General features: G+C 37.4%; 1 protein-coding gene across 2 annotated transcripts in view; it reads right to left on the bottom strand.

Annotated features, from left to right (window-relative positions):
• RNF217 (ring finger protein 217) overlaps positions 1-17,305 on the bottom strand; it is a 124,651-nt gene that overhangs the window by 28,007 nt on the left and 79,339 nt on the right. Inside the window, exons 2-3 of one of the 2 annotated variants that reach the window (XM_019831614.3) lie at positions 15,484-15,717; positions 1,774-1,938 (exon numbers count right to left, since the gene is read on the bottom strand). In XM_019831614.3, the coding sequence (XP_019687173.3) occupies positions 1,774-1,938; positions 15,484-15,717 (399 nt within the window). The remainder of the gene's footprint in view (positions 1-1,773; positions 1,939-15,483; positions 15,718-17,305) is intronic. The other variant, XM_045057983.1, reaches the window with a different exon arrangement.

The following is a 17,305-nucleotide window of genomic DNA, read 5'->3' as shown; positions in this document are numbered from 1 at the left end:
TTGCCTTCCACAGGGAAAACAAAGAAAGCTTTAGCTCAAACATCTTTAGACATGGCTTTTAAGGAGCCAGGTCATCTAAACTATTCCAAAAGTTTTTTCAGTTGCTAAGAATGCAACATGTTATTAGAGGCAATACTTTTACTTACTATATGTGCAAACTAGTATGTGAATCTAATACAGCGAATCTGTGCATTACATTTATGCTCATTAATAGGCTTCAGAATATGCTTTATTACTTCAAGTAGGATTTAAAATGATTAATTTTTAAAAATTTTCTGAGAAGTCAAATTTTATTTATCTGGTGCTAAGTCTCCAGGAAGGAATTGCAAAATTGTTCTTAGGCCCAATCTGCACTGATTTCTTTCTTCTTTTCTTTTAGGTTAAAGTTAGTTAACATGGAGTGTAGTATTGCTTTCAGGAGTAGAATTTAATGATTCATCACTTACACCCAGTGCTCCTCCCCAAAAGTGCCCTCCTTAATGTCCATCACCCATTTAGCCCACTCCACACCCTCCTCTCCTCCAGCAACCCTGTTTGTTCTCCATATTTAAGAGTCTCTTATGGTTTACCTCCCTCTCTGTTTTTATCTTATTTTATTGTTCCTTCCTTTCCCCTATGTTACTCTGTTTTGTTTCTTAAATTCCACATGAGTGAAATCATATGATAATTTGTCTTACTCAGCGATCAAACAAAATGCAATCTTGCCATTTGCAACAATGTAGATGGAACTAGACTGATTTCTAAAGATTAATTTGGCAAAAAGTGGAAAACATACGCAAGAGTGTACATATACATATACACACATACAAGTTTTGAGGGGAAAAAAAAAAGAAAAACTCCAAACTTAAACAGATCCCTATCCTGTAAGTATCAAATCCAAAGTTTTCTGGCTGGATTTACTTGCTGATTTCTCTACAGGTGAGCCTTCCCTGGCTGTTTGCATGGTTGACTTTCAGCATGTGAATCTCAGCTCAAATGCCTACTAACTTTTGATTGCCTGCGTGATAATCAAGAGAAAAATGAGAAATGGGATTCATAAAATCCCTAAGTTCTGACTTCAGCTATTAGCTTTTACTGCACCAGATTTACAAAAAGCAAATGATCAGCTTAATGTAATCCTTAAGTGATAAGCAATGGAAGAGGGAGAGAAAAGCAAAGGACAGCAGGACTCAGAGCCTGCATAATTGGATAGTGATTATAGTACATGCGGGAAACTAGAAATAATATTTTACATTATTTTCATTCCGGCTTTTCCCTATACACACATCTCCATTTTTATTTTTAGTTTTTTTTGAACAATTCAGATTTTTTTAATGTTTATGTATTTTTGAGAGAAAGAGAGCACGCACACGTGTGGACATGAACCAAAGAGGGTCAGGGAGAGAAAGGGGAAGAGAATCTAAAGCAGGTTCTGCACCGACAGCAGTGAGCCCAAAGTGTGACTCAAACCCAGGAACCATGAGACCATGACCTGAGCCGAAGTCAGACGCTCAGCTGACTGAGCCACCCAGGTGCACCACACCTCTGCATTAGAACATAAAAACTTTGAAGTTTAAAATCAGTAATTATATGTAGCCTCCTTAAATTTTGAAGTACAATGCAAGTAAAAAGAATATATGTTGTTTATATGCAAAAATCTTCCATTCAGTCATGGAAGTCATTCTAAAATGAAACAGCAAATAGCCTGCATTAAAACAGTTACACATATAATTCACTTCAATATTGTAAATGTTACCGTTCAGTGATTTTCTGGGCAAAGCTTAGTTTTCTCACCTTGCACTTTGGACACTTCTGGGCATTCCTCTGCCCATGCTCGATTTCACTGGCCCAGTGACGCAACAACTTGTCCCCTTTTTTGTACTCCTTGCAGTTAACACCTTCATGCCAAGGAGAGTGGCACTTAAAACACCAGACGAATTGGCAAGTGGGGCACTGGATCTGTATAAGGAAAAGTAACATTAAGCACTGGTAGACATATTGACAATTCCTAAAAGGATAAGAATGATGATGCTTGAGGAGATTAGCTTGAAGGTTATAATCTGTCCAGACTTAAAATATTACCCCGCTGTAAGATTACACTACAATGAGATGTAACTGTTCTATTATTAAAGGAGGAAAGAATTGCTTTGACATAGATGGTAAGGCTGTTTGTAGACCATACTGGAAATAAACATTGGGACATTCTGGAAATTATTTTGGTTTTAAGAAAATCTTCTAGATTGAAGCACAGAGTAAGAGCTGAAGTCCACAATGCTCTGAACCTACAAACTAGGCTGCTGCCCTGAAATTCACATTTTCTTTGAACCAATTTCCCAGGAGTTTCCATTGCTATTACCAATGGCTTCATTAACTTTTATAAAATCAAAGCCCCACAGATGCTCCATCAAATGAAAAACACACTGGCAAATAAACTACTATACCAGCATTTACTAGGTAAATGCCATCTAAAATAAAGGACATGCCTCATTTGCTATTAATCTAAGGGAGGTTAATTATAAAATTAATACAAAGGATCCTATTAGAAATATATCTGTATGGTGGTCCTGTGGCCTGTACCTAGGAATCCATCAAAAAAATGTCTTTGCATTTTCACTATGTAGAGGTATATGTGAGAGTATGTGTTTATGTTCATTGAAAATATTTGTTTTCCACTTGATATGGAAGACATTTTTCTTACTTCCTTCATTTTGAATGATAGTGAGGTGTCCCATTCTCATACAATATTTCTGGTGTTCACTCTCCAAGAACATATAGCCATAATTTCAATTTCTCAGCCCTGTTGGATTAAAGTGAATAAAATGTCTCAATATAAACAAAACTGATAACTATTCTCCGTGCTCCTGTATATTATTTCACACAGCATGAGTGAATTTACTGACTACACTTTGAAAACTAGTTAGAATTTCTTTTGGTAAACTGCTGACAATATCTCTGCTTATTTTCTCGGAAAACCACTTTTTTTTTTGACAACAAAGCTTCCGATATAGAGATTAACCAAGGAGAAATTACAGTCACAGATCTTATAACTCAAAGCACTGCAGTTTTTACTAATGTCAAGAATAGATAATATTCTTCCTATGTAAACATGAAGTAACAAAAGTACTTTTGCTTTTAATTTATATCAAAACAAAATGTTATTTTGTCAGAAAATTTTAAACATCATGTCTATTTATTTATTGAAATTTTCTTAGGTATAATATTTATACCACTGCATGACATGAAGTATTTATTTTTACCTCCAAAATAATGCTACAAAGTAGATAGAATCACAAGTTTATAGATAAGGAAACTAAGGCCCACAGAGATTAAATAACCTGTCCAAAGTAACGTAGCAAGTTTGCCTTAAGAAGAAATTTAAACATAAGTTTGTCTAGCTCCAAAGCCAGCAAGAAAGAAAGTATTCTTTCTTCAGCATTTGCAAACAAAAAACATAGAAGTCAAAGCCATGGTTAAGCTATTCAGTAAGTCAGAATTCTTCATGACTACCAACAAAAAGTGAATGTTGAAAATCCTTTTCAAAATTTTATTTACAGAAATTAGGAGACTTCTTGGTTATAAAAAGGAGACATGTTGCTATTTAGCCATTTAAAGTAATCATTTTTGCCTTCTCTGGTCATTAAAGTTAAACAGTCATTTTAAAGTAAGAATAATGAGTTGAAGTGGGTAAACTCCAGATAATAAAACAATATAAAACGATCATCTCCCCCTTGTCATTGAACAATGAGGAATAAATGTAAATATCACATGAGGCGTATGAATGTAACTTTCTCATGTAATGAATGAAATGGGGAAGAAGTCAGAAAGACTCGTTTTTCCTCACGTGTCTGCGATTATCAGAAGGACTTGAATATTTAAGTAAATTCCCTTCTGTTCAACATGATTCATAATTTTAAATCACTGACCTCTAGCACTGTCAAATAAAAAAAAAAAACTTCTTTGCTTTTTAATCAGTCAGATTGTGTTTATGAAATGAACAGAAGAATGAATGAAATGGCACTTTGACACTGGGATTAACTCTGTGGATGTCAGACATCAAAATGGTTCAAGGATCTTTGTGACCAAGTGCTAAACTATCACCCCTATGGATCCCTAATGAAGACAATTAGAACCGTATGACTCTCCTAAGGTACCAGAATGATAAAGAATCTGATACGTGGGTGTCTACACCAGGGACTCAGGCTCCCAACTTTGCATAATAAACAGCTAAGTCCTGTGGCAATCTTCACCAACGCGAACTCGGTGGCAAACTGTGAAAAGAGTTTCGCAGCAAGCTCTCAAATGAAGATGAATAATTTAAATTCAGATCCAACTGCTTACTGTCTCTCACTGAAAACATTAAAATAACTATTGTTTTGCTCTGGAGTAAGATAATAAAAGGATTAATAGTCAACCCCAACAACACTGTTGTTCTATATTGTCTACATGCTAACTGTTTGGTCTGAAGATGCCTTATTCATTGTGACCTTAACCATATTCAAAATCGGCCTTCTATAAAACACAAACGGACATCACTGCTGCATCTTCTTCCACTCCTTTTTTTAATACTTCTTCCTCCACATGAAATGCTGTCTTACAACCACAGCTCTTCCACACAGAGTGCCTGCCTTCTGAGTAATTATATTCATGCAGAGGCCACTACATTCTATCCTTTCTGTCCCAAGTGTGGTTGGAGGGGCAGCTACATCAGCATCGCCTGGTAGTTTGCTGGAAACAAAAAATTCATGTCACGGCCCTTACCTACTGAATTAGAGCCTATATTTTCACAAGGTCCCCTGGTGATTCACATGCATGCTAAAGTTTGAGAAGCTCTGCTCGATACCATCTGACCCTGTATCCCTGGTCCCAACTGATTACAATAGGGATGAGTCCCTCAGCAAACACATGTATCCACTGGCTGGCAAGCAGTCTATGGGGTGGCTGGCATGAGTTTGTGTAGCCGGGTGCTCATAGCTGAACAGAGATTAGGCAAGACAGATTTATTCTCTTGAGTGAAATGGGGATACACATAAACTTTACCTTTGCTGTGAAGACAAAGGTGAGAAAAGCTGAGTGAGCACAGTGCAGATCACAGAAGGGAACAACGGACATTCAAGTCCAGTGACGCAATAGAAGGGCTCTCATGCAAACAGAAAGAGTGCGCAGTTCTCTGTATTTTCAGTGGCTGCTGAGGCTGCTTTCCTGCCCTTCCTTCTTCCTGTGGAGCTTGCAGGAAACCTCGTTAACTCAGGTAGCTTGAAAGAAAGTATATCTCTGTCTCTTGTAATTGGAGAAAGTCCAATGAACACAATCTGTCTATTGAAATCTTATCTGGATCAAATACGACTTGCTTGAAGATGTCTTCCCTTTTCTTCCCAAAGAGATTCAGTGTCTCTTTTACAGAACTCCCCTTAGACATGTAGATGTCTAATCTCCTTAACAGGCTACAAGTTCACTGAGGACAAAGGATGTCTCAGGCATCCTGTATTTCCTGAGATAAGTAACATAGAACTTCTGGCACATGGCCGGCACTCAAAGTTATTTGTAAAATGAATTATTTTACACACAGGAAGCACTAAATATTGGGTAACATTAAATGAATTCAAAGAAAAATCAACATATCTATCTAATTTATGACTAATGGCTGAGATGGTATCATTATTTCTTAGATTACTAGATGATATTTACTAAATATTTTATCCACATGACATTTTACTGAGCATCATGATCATGATCAAACTCTCCTGCAAGAGACAGGGGGCTGCAAGTGTTTTAAGAATAAAATTATCAGAGTTAAGAATCTTGAATAACTTGTCCCAGAATCCATGAAAGATTAAAAAACCTTTATATTACATTTTTGACTTTTGAATTCCTTTAGTTTTTACAGAAATCTGGGCTACAGTGACACTCAGATGACAGGTTAAACCCATCTACTTGCCCTCAGCAAATGGTGTTTTCTCTTGACAGTCATACCAAATAAAAAAAAACAACAACATAAAAAGAGTTCAAAACCAAAAGGCACCCCAGAAACATCTTTCTTTTTTGGCTGAAATTCTATACACTCCTATATATATAATTATTTTAAATCACAAAATCATTACTTACTAAACATAAAATACTAGATAATCTCTGTGTATAAATGCAGCATTGCAAATATGAGTTAACTCAGTTTTCTAAGAAGAATTTGTTTTATTAGAACTATAGGTTAAGACAGGTACTCAATAATAAAACATATTCACCATTCATTTACCCATTCAAAAAATATTTATTGAGTACCTTCAAGTAGTAGGTACTGAATGTACTGATTTTAGGCACATAAAAAAGAATGAAAATACTTATCCTCAAGGAATTTACTGAAGACAGACAGATACAAACCCAGAGAGCTATAATACGGTGTCACAACCACTAAACTAGAAGCTTGGACAAGTGGGTGCCATAGCAAAGGTGTTTCAGAGAAGGCTGGAAGAGTAATGTTCAGAGAGAATGTGGCCTTGAAGGTTGAGTGGAATGTGTCTGGGGCAAGTGGTGGGGTAACACTTCTGGCAGAGGGCACATCCTAAGCTATCACAGAGGCTGAAAGCACCCAGTGCATGGGGGGAAATAGCAAGTGTTCCAGTATGGCCCAGAGATGTCACCTCAACTGGTTCAATCCTCAGCCTTGCTGAAGTGTCTAATAAACAGAGTCCACTCAGTCTTACATTTATGCTCGTATACTCTTGATGCGTCTCTCAAAATACACTGTGGTCCAGAACTTGCTTACATGAAACATACAACTTATGGCTTTGTCCATAGCTTAACATGACTTAAGTCTTTGTCAGACTAGGCTGTGCCCTGAAGAAACTGATCAGTATATAAATAATAGAGAAATGGCATGGTTATAAAAAGTTTTATGGTAAGATGGTTTTCTTGAAGACAAGAAGATTGTGAAGAAGTACAGGGTACAATAGAGAGGAGAAAAGTATTCGATGCGTGGCTTCAAATACTTTCAAGGAAGCACTATTTGCTCCCTTATATGATCAAATCCTAAAGCAAGAGTGGCAGGTTCTCCACATGGGGAAAACATGGCTTGACTTCTTGCCTTGATTCTTAGTCTGTAAGATTAGTCCATTAGTCCCCTTCTACTTGGGATCTCTCCCTGAATATAGTGCCAGTAATATACAGGCTTCATGAGGCACTGTTCCCTGAACACAGTCCAAATGTGGCCCAGTGACCCTTGCCTTAATTTCTCACAGCATGGTGAACCTAAGCTGGAAAATGAAAGGAAAACTTTCCTAGAGGGTAGGGATCAAATGAGGGCAACAAACAAACAGACAAACAAACAAACAAAAAACAAGTTAACACATAAGATAACCTGTATGGAGATATAGTGGTTATTTATATAAATAGCCTTACCGACATCCCTCATATTGATTTCTAGGTTCCTTTTACATATGCAAGACACTATTTATCACACAATACATTCACTTTAGTACTAGCTTTCATTTTCAATAGAAAGATATACTCTTCTAGGGGTTCTGTCTTTGCAAAGAGTCCTCTCTCCCTAATTTGAAAAACATTGTTTCATACCAATCCATTTTGCTTCTACCACTTGGAAACACCTTTAAGCATTTGTAGACTTTTCCTCTAAACCTAGAAAGCAAGGCCCAGAGAAGAATCTGTCTCAACTTATTTCTTGTTTGAGGACCTACCTCTTCATAGGTGAACATAATTGGCACTGGAAGATTCTGCCCTGATTTAATCCAAAATTACTAGCCAGAGCAGTATGGCATCATCTAATTTTCAATAAGACATCTATTCTGAACACAACACAATAAGGCTAATATCTCAGAGTCAACCCACCTAAAGAAGCAGGAGGACCATCTAATTACATAGTGTACGTGGGGAAATGGGACTATCGTCTGTGACCAAAGGTAAAAACAAGAGATAGGTCTCAGCCTGAAGGTAACAATGAATTCTTTCAAAACGGAAGGGAATTCGTCTGTAAGTAGAAAGTTTCTTAAAAATGGGAGTGTTGAATCAATGTCTGAATGGCCACCTGTAAGCATTTTGTAGACACGATTTATGCACATGAAGACTGTTGCATTAGGTTCCTGTACAGATCTGAGAGGGTACATATGGCAAGGTAGAAGTACAGAGTATGGTTGGTGAGAAATGCACAGAAATTCCAGACCATTTTAGAATGAGCACCAGACTTGGCTTACTTCTACCCACTCTTCTACACATGGTCAGAGAGAAATGATTCTTCAGTTTGTCTCTTCTGCTGAAGACCCAAGAGATAATGTAATGAAGTGAAAAAAAACAGAAACAGTTTTCAATCTCAATGTAGGTCGGTTTATGGTAGCTATGAGTCTTGATTAAAACAATTATTGCAGTTTTTCTAAAACATCAGATGGAGGCTAAAATACTAAATGAATTCTAATATTTGGCCTTTGTTGTTAGAAGTTCAAGTAAGGAAACTATAAAATATTGCAGCTAATTTATACATCAAGAAAGCAAACAAAGAACTTTAGTAAAGCACTTCATTAGTAACTAGAGGGGAAAATGCATCCCAATAAAATTTAGTAGATCTGCATCATAGCTGAGTGTTACACATTTTTTTCAAAGTTAGCATATATAACACACCCTTTGTTTAAGCTGGCTTCTTTAAACCAGGGTAGACGACTTCATCTTTATCTCGCTCACAAATCTATGCTAGCAACAATCATTTAAGAAACTACACTTGTTTTCTACAGCTCCCAACAACAGTGATGCATTAATGCCAAGAGAAACTGTTGTGTATTATAGCATAAACTGATCTTGCAGGGCTGATGCACAATGTGATTCTCAATCTGTAAACATTGTTCATTTAAAGTGATGGTGTCAGGGAAAAACCAAAGAGCAAAGCAGCATGCTAGCCACACTTTCATGGGAAACCTTTAAAAATTTTTGTACACAGAAAAAAATTCTCAAATTATCTTTACTAAAAGAAAGCTTAAGCATATTTATTTATTTATTCATTTATTTATTTATGAAAATTGTTTACTGGAGGTACACCTGAAGATGTGCAGCTGGCATTTGAATAAAGAATAGGCAGGCCCACAGAAGCAGAAATAGTGGGAAGTCACTGTTAGCACCAAAGAGACAAAGCAGGAAAGAGGTTTCTGCAGCTCAGTGAGAATTAGAAATATGGGGGGATGGGCAAATGAGGAGGGCACTTGTTGGGATGAGCACTGGGTGTTGTATGAAAGTGATGAATCATGGGAATCTACCTCCAAAACCAAGAGCGGACTGTATACACTCTATGTTAGCCATCTTGACAATAAATTGTATTAAAAGAAAAGAGATATGGAGGAGGGACCACCCAGCGGGAGGTACAGTCATAAAGGGACATGGCTACTGCTAGAGCTTTGCATTGAATTAGGAAGGGAGTGAGGAAGTAATGCATCTACTGTTCTCTCCTCCCATCTTCCTGTTTCCTGCCAATGCCAACATTTGGCTGAACCCAAATAGGAATCAAGATGTCAGGGAATCTGGAGAAGGAGTTCAAAGAGGCAACTTTCTGGAGTACAGAACAGGTCAGAGAGGATTGAATAATAGACACAGGAAGAGGGCAAATTCAGTATTATCAGAATTCCAGCCTTCCAGTTAAGCACATTTCAAAGTATACCAATTACAAACAAAAAACCCACTGATTTGATTATAAAGCCCTTAGAAAAGTTCTTTTGCCATGCAAGGAAACCATGTATTTGCACAGCTTTATAAAATCTGATTTCTACCTGGAGAGAGGAAAAAAAAAGACTGCTAAATATATAAGGTAAGAATATAGAGGGAGTTTCCCCAGGATATTTTATTGGCTTTTTTCTTTCACCTTACAATGAGTCAAAGCACCATTTTGTGAATTTTCAAGGTTTTGTTTAATATTTGTGGGAAGAAGAGTGGAGATTATTATTAGTTATTCCTGAAGGAAATCATAAAGAAAATGACCACTATCATGTTTCCTGTGTTGATTATGCATGTCCTTCAACTTACTCCAAATCAGTATGAAAAGGGGGACCATTTCTTCGTTTACACCTGGAAATAGGAAGAAAACCTAGGACTGTACATACCTCAGTATTTTACTGAGGAGTATAAAATGACTGCATTTAATCATTTGCAATTCTCTCCTTTTTCCCATGAAAAACCATAACTTTCTCTACCTCCCAAAATATGTGTTATACATTTCTGTGAATTCAGTCACCTCCCTCCTGCCTCAACCTCCTCAAATATTAATGCTTGCCATAAGATCCCTCCTCATGAGATCCATGCTTCTTGGATACCCCTTTGAGGCCCCAAAGGGTCTTCAAACAACATTAGCAACATATTTCCAGCTGAATTTGTTTTTCACTCCTCAAACTGACTCCTCTTTAAGACATAGTCAGTATCATCCCTACTTTACTCCCACCATCCACCAGTCACCCAATCTTTTATTCCACCTGTCTTGTTCTTGACTCCTCTATCTTCCTCCCAATAACCTAGGGTTGCTCATTCTGTGGCCCCTGCCTAATAATGATGGCAAACATAATAATTTCTAGCAAGTGTTGAACATTTAGAATGTGTCACACATGGTGCTAAGCACTTTACATGTGTCACCTTGTTTAATCCTTTCTATGCCCTTTTGGCAGGTACTATTAGTAACCCCAGTAAAAGATGTGAAAACTCACAGGTGCAGAACTAGTATGTGGAAGGCTGAGAGTTTAAATCTAGTTTGAAGCCAGTTCTCTGACCCACCTTTTCCAGCTTGGCAAATTCAACACTTCAAGGCTTAGTCTACTCTTTAATGAAGCCTTTTAAATCTCTCCTGACCTTTCTTCTCCCATGCTCTCAGCATTTTCTATGCACATTTATTACAGTACACATTATTATATATGCATTTTCCCATTTATTAGTTCCGCCAAATATATTTTAGAGCACAGTCTATCAGATACAGGGCTTGGCACAGCTTATCAGCAGTCAGTGAGCCTGGACCTGGCCTCCTAGAAACCAGTGGGAGAGACTTTAAGCAAATAACCACACACATATAACCATAATATCCCGAATGATAGCTGCTATGAAGAAAAACTTCTTCTGGTGGTAATGTGTCTGTCTCCAGGTATCGCATGAACACCATTAAAGCCACAACTTTAGCATTTTAATTTTATCATCACTAATGTGTTCACTACATTGATATGCAGTTGTATTAATAAATTATAGGAACTGTTCAGGCTAGAAATTTGATTCCTAATTGGAAATTGAAATCAACTTTAAAGAAACAAAATGGTAAGATATTGTCTCATGACAGGAGTTTCAGGAACAAGAAGATAAATATGGATGAGAAAACCTGGATTTGCACAAAGGCAAGTTTGTCTCCAGGTAAATCGCTCAATTCAGGAATATACTTGTTCTATTTAATATAGTAGGAGTTTACTGGAGTTCAGAACATAACGAAAAGCTCTATGTACTCAAACTTCTGCCAGAAAGGAGATGCTGAATGAGGGCTTGGAAGATGTACTGCACCTAAGAGTTCTTACTGCTTGTTGATCTATTCTGTTTCTTCCTTTTTCATCTGCAGTGTACAAAAAATGTAACAAGTGATATTTGCAAAGCTATTCAAATGAAATCCCAAAATATGATATTTTAGATTTCAAATTTCATGTGAGATGATGTATCCAAAGGTATTTCCTAATATAAAATAGCTGAATTGACAGAAATGATAATAAATGCTCAAAGAGTGACATCTTGGATCATGAACTATAATTCAATGACACAAAAAGAGTAATAATGAAATACACATTAAAGTGTTTTATCCATAGATACAAAACCCACTTTAGGCCACAAACAATATTATAACGAGATTTTAATTGCCCAGACATGTTAAATCTTAGTGGTAACCTTTTTCTCCCCCTCTGTTTCTGCTGTGTTATGACTCAATTCATTACATTCAAGTACTTGAATTCTTAAAGTTATGATGAACACACCAGGTTGGAAGTGGGTTCTGTCACTGGGGAAGTGGGATTTTTAAAACTAGAGCAAATCTAAAAAATAGGCACTGACGTACTGCAAAGAACAAAGATACTAGTCTCAGTGTAGGGTGCTATACTATAATCATGAATACTGCAGTTGGTTTGCTGATACATTCATGTTTGAGCTCTCCTTACTCATGAGAATCCAGACAGGTATGGATACCTAAATCAAGTAGTTCATGTTAATGTAAGAGCTTAGACTTTAATGCTGAAAAATACTACATAAACATTGTATGAAATAGTAAAAACCACTGCTTCAGGAATTGTGTGTTATCCCTAGAACTTTGCACAATATTGAAAGGGGGAATTATTTATCTTTTCTGTTAGACATCTTCTCAAGAGTAAAGATGAGTAATAACAGTAATCATCCCCAAATTCTGTGGTAGCTTTACATTTTTTGGAAGTTGCTTAACAGTTTTACTTTATATTGAGATTTTCATCTCTCACCCATTATCAAGGATTTTAAGTGTTTGTGATCAACATTTATTTTGTGTTGAATTTCTCCTCTCCTTGAAACAAATTCCCTTCTCCTTTGCTAATCAGAAGTAAAAAACTGAGCTTACTAGGTTTGACATCTTGATCCATTTGTCCCCTACGTTTCTTCTTAGGTACAACCCAACTGATAGGAAGCCTGGTATTGGCAAATGTTATCAGAGAGTCCATGGTTAACTGAAAATCGTACAAATATGGGATCTTGTATTTTCAATTTTTACATATTTCCCTCTCAATACATGTGCATTCTGATAAATCATGCTCATCATCAAATGATTTGGTGATTTTGGATGAAATGAGACCTATAAAATTTTACTATAGCTATAATTGCACCTTAACTTGAATCTTTCACCCATTTACTAAGAACAATATATTTTTAAATAATTTCCACTTTGATTCAGTTATGCATACATGTTTTAACTATCCAAAATTCTAAAATAGCACAGTCTGTTTATATATATAGAATATATACAGTTTATACATATTCTATATATTCTCTATATAATATCTATTAATTGTATCAATATATATATTTTATAAACAAATTATATAAAATATATATTATATATATGATTCCAAACATAACTGAAGAAAAAAAATATCCTAAGTTATGGGATAAGAAGTCCTTGTAAAATTAGTAGTTTCTTCTTTAAAAATTTTTTTTTAAGTTTATTGATTTGTTTTGAGAGCATTAGCTTGAACCATGGAGTGGTAGAGAGAGGGGGAGAGAAAAATCTTAAGCAAGCCCTGCATTGTCAGTGCAGAGCCTGATGTGGGGCTTGAACTCATGAACGGTGAGATCATGGCCTGAGCCGAAATCAGGAGTGGGCCATTTAACTGACTGAGCCACCCAGGTGTCTTCAAAACGAATAATTTCTGATAACACCAATAACATAAAATTGGAAGAAAAATAACTTAACCTAAGAATATACAGAGTCAAATAAATGTATTCTATTGATGGGGCACCTGGGTGGCTCAATTGGTTAAGCATCCGACTTCAGCTCAGGTCATGATCTCACAGTATGAGTTCGAGCCCCGTGTCGTGTAGGGTTGTGTGCTGACAGCTCAGAGCCTGGAGCCTGCTTCAGAGTCTGTGTCTCCCTCTCTCTCTGCCCTTTCCCCCCTTGCCCTCTGTCTCTCAAAAATAAAATAAAATAATTTAAAAGTATTCTATTGCTATTACATCAGTATTCAAAATCACCGTAAGTGCATTATTTTAGTTATATAGTTTGCAATCTCAAACATGTACTTTTTAGAGAACAAAAAACATTGGGGCGCCTGGGTGGCGCAGTTGGTTAAGCGTCCGACTTCAGCCAGGTCACGATCTTGCGATCCGTGAGTTCGAGCCCCGCGTCGGGCTCTGGGCTGATGGCTCGGAGCCTGGAGCCTGTTTCCGATTCTGTGTCTCCCTCTCTCTCTGCCCCTCCCCCGTTCATGCTCTGTCTCTCTCTGTCCCAAAAGTAAATAAACGTTGGAAAAAAAAATTTTTTTAGAGAACAAAAAACAAGGGTTTTCTTGATAGTTATGAGACTAGCCTGCACCAAGGTAGTAAATAAAAGAATTAACTATGAGAGCCAAGCAATTTCAAAGCCCAGTTACTCAGTAAGAGGCTTTGACTAACCTACTCTAGCTCATCATTGCAACGAGTAGAGGAAGGTACTTTCTAAACCACAGTCCCTCAAAGCTACAGAATGAATAATGCAGCAACCACTGCTTCTAACACTAGAGCATGGGCAAAGACTTACCTTAAATGGAGACGACTTCAAATAGCCTTTGAAACCTCTTCATCCTGCCATTCTGCTGTAATGACAAGGATGAAAACTACTGCCATGGGCCTCATTGTCTTCCCTCTTCATTTACTGCACACTAGACCAGGTGAGGCTCAAAAAATTGCAAGACAGTTGTTCTGGGGTGGGCCTGGGGCACTGGGTGTCTAAAAGCCCTCCGGGTGATTGTAATGTACAGTCAGTGCTATGAGTCAGTGATTTGCTCCCACAGTTGCTGCTCTCATTTGCCTGTCTTCAGTCTTGCCCTCCTGTGACATCCTCTACTAATGCTGCCAGAATGATCTTTCTGTAATGCCTACAGAATTAAATTAAAACTGAGCACAGTGGAAGACTCAACATGATCTGCTTTTAAATACCTGACCAGCTGCCTCTCCCTGGCTCTCTCCTGACGAGCTCCACCAAGCACCTGTTTCCAGCATGCCTGCCTCACCCTCAGGGCCTGCACACTTACCCATTCCTTGCTCTGACATGTTCTCCAACGTTTATCTGTTTATCTGCCTGGAGAACTGCATCTTCTGCAAAAAGTCTCTCCTGCCATCCTAGCCTCCACTCCTCCATCAGTGTTCTCAAAGCATAAGTGTATTTGGGTTCTCGTTTTTTGTTTCTTCTGTTGTTGTGTTTTGCTTTTGTTTTGTTTTGTTTTGTTTTGTTTGACTAATCATATTGAACTGTCATTTTAGGACATATGTCTCTCTCATCTTCACCTTCACTAGACATTTTTGGAGCAAGGACTAGCTCACATTTGCCTCTCTATCCCCCAAATTTAGCACACTGTCTGGCCCATACTGGCATTTTGTACTTGCTGAATACATGAATGAAAAACATTTTATACTATTTGCACCTATCACAGACAGAGCCAGAAGAGATTCACTTTGGGTCCACTGAAAAAGTCAAGCTTACCCCCCCAAAAAAGTATTAGTATTTACTTAATATTTAGTAATAGCAGTGACAATTACTTTAAAAAGATTAGCCTTTTGATTAGGCTACTAAATGAATTTTAAACATGGTTAAAGTCAAAGAAAAACTTTAATTTAATCCTCAAGAGTGCTCTCTTATCATCAGCCTCCCCAAACCACATATTTTTAGAATCACAGCCAATATACACTCACCTTAGACTTCTAAGGGAAGGAAGCCCACTTAATGCCCACCACAAGTTGGCCTAATTAGGCATCATGTGACATCTAACCCACAACTCTGGTGAACATGCTTACTTTGTATTTGCTTTCTGATCTGGAAGGGGTGGGAATATGTCCTTTTTTCTTGAAGGTTGTAAAGTGCTTGCACTGAGGACAAGGCTTGGTGCTGGAATCAATACGGCCAAGTTCCAAGAAGTACTTATATTTGATGGAATCTTCATGTGTTAAGTTATAGGTAATCGTTCTTTCTTCCAGGAATTCAAAACATTCTGTGATAGGGCATTTGATTTCTACTTGGCCAAGCTGTACCTGTGTGAAAGAGCAAATGGGAGACCCCCCCCAAGAAAAGCACTGGTTAATTTTCTGTTCTTTTTTTTTTCCATACAGTATTGCTTATGTCATGATTACAATAAAGGATTATTCGTCATTTTTCATGACTTCTAACCTAATAAATGGCAATCACTTTGGTACCTATATTGTGCAGTACCAAAATAATCACCATATAACGTTTCCAAAATGATTTACAGCATATTTAAGCATTCTCTATCATCATGTTTGTAAACTTAAATGGACCTAAACCACAGGCTCACCAAAGAAGCAAATTATCATCCCATCCTTCCGGAAACCTCAGAGTAAGACAGCATTCAGACAATGTTCCAGCTAAAGGAATAGTTGGATGAAAAAGTGATTCAGATTTTTCAACCTAACTACAAAGTACCTCAGCACTAAGTTTAAAGCACCTCTAACTACTATAAAGGAAGAACAAAGGATTTTCAAAGTACATATACATATATACAACACATAGTAGTTTTAAAATATTGCCAATAATAACTCCATTTTCCCTGACTCATCCATGTAACTAACATGGAATAGTTTTTATGTCATCAGAATCACAGGAGCAAGTAAGAAAATTACACCAATCACATTGATGCAAAAACAAAACAAAACAAACAAAACAAAAAACACATGGGATCTGGCTACAACTGAGGTCATTTATAAAATGAACTTCTTCACAGGACCACAGAGTTAGGTTAGGAGAGAGGAGAAAGATATACTACAAGAGTACATTTAGCATTTGGTATGGGATTCTAGATAAGTTTGGCATGAAAGATTATAGCATAGGAAGCACCAAGTGTGGACACGACTAAATTTTAACAAATGAAGAAAATAAACTACTTTGTAACAAAGAGTTCCAAGAATACTTCCCGTAAGTAGTGAACAAGAAGTGTTTATATTTATACATCATGGCATCATAATCTCTTTTTGTATATCCTAATATAGCAAAGGGAGGCCGTGAAGGCTCCAAACGGCAAAAAATGTTAAACCATCTCTTTCTCTCACTTGGGTGAAATGTCACTTGACATTCTGAGAAGGCAAAACACATTGACCTTAATGAGAAAAGCCGTCTGTGAAAACTGAGGGAGTGTCTGGAGAAAGAAAAACATCACCACAAAGAACAATTCCAAAAAACACACAACTAACATCAGAGTAACTTTTTTTTCCCACTTTGCTGTGTATCTGGCACAAATTTGAGGACAGGGGAAGTACACAGGCTGGGAGTGTGTGGGTGGCTGAGTCGGTTATGCATCTGACTTCAGTTCAGGTCATGATCACACGGCTCATGAGTTCGAGCCAGTTCATGAGTTTGAGCCCCACACGGTTTGTGAGCTCAAGCCCTGCATGGGGCTGTCTGCTGTAGTGCAGAGCCTGCTTCAGATCCTCTGTCCAGCCCCCCTGCCTACCCTTCCCCCCACTCTCATGCACTCTGTCTCCCTCTCCCTCTCTCTCTCTCTCTCAAAAATAAACATTAAAAAAAATAAGAAGCCACAGGCCGAAGGATGCATGAGATGATACATTTAATACCAGTAAAGGACACGAGCCAGACTGATAATGAAAT

Source organism: Felis catus, chromosome B2, assembly GCF_018350175.1.
Source record: "Felis catus isolate Fca126 chromosome B2, F.catus_Fca126_mat1.0, whole genome shotgun sequence".
NCBI lineage: Eukaryota > Metazoa > Chordata > Mammalia > Carnivora > Felidae > Felis > Felis catus.
The sequence above is the reverse complement of the archived record's forward strand: the minus strand, read 5'-3'. Positions and strand labels throughout refer to the sequence as shown.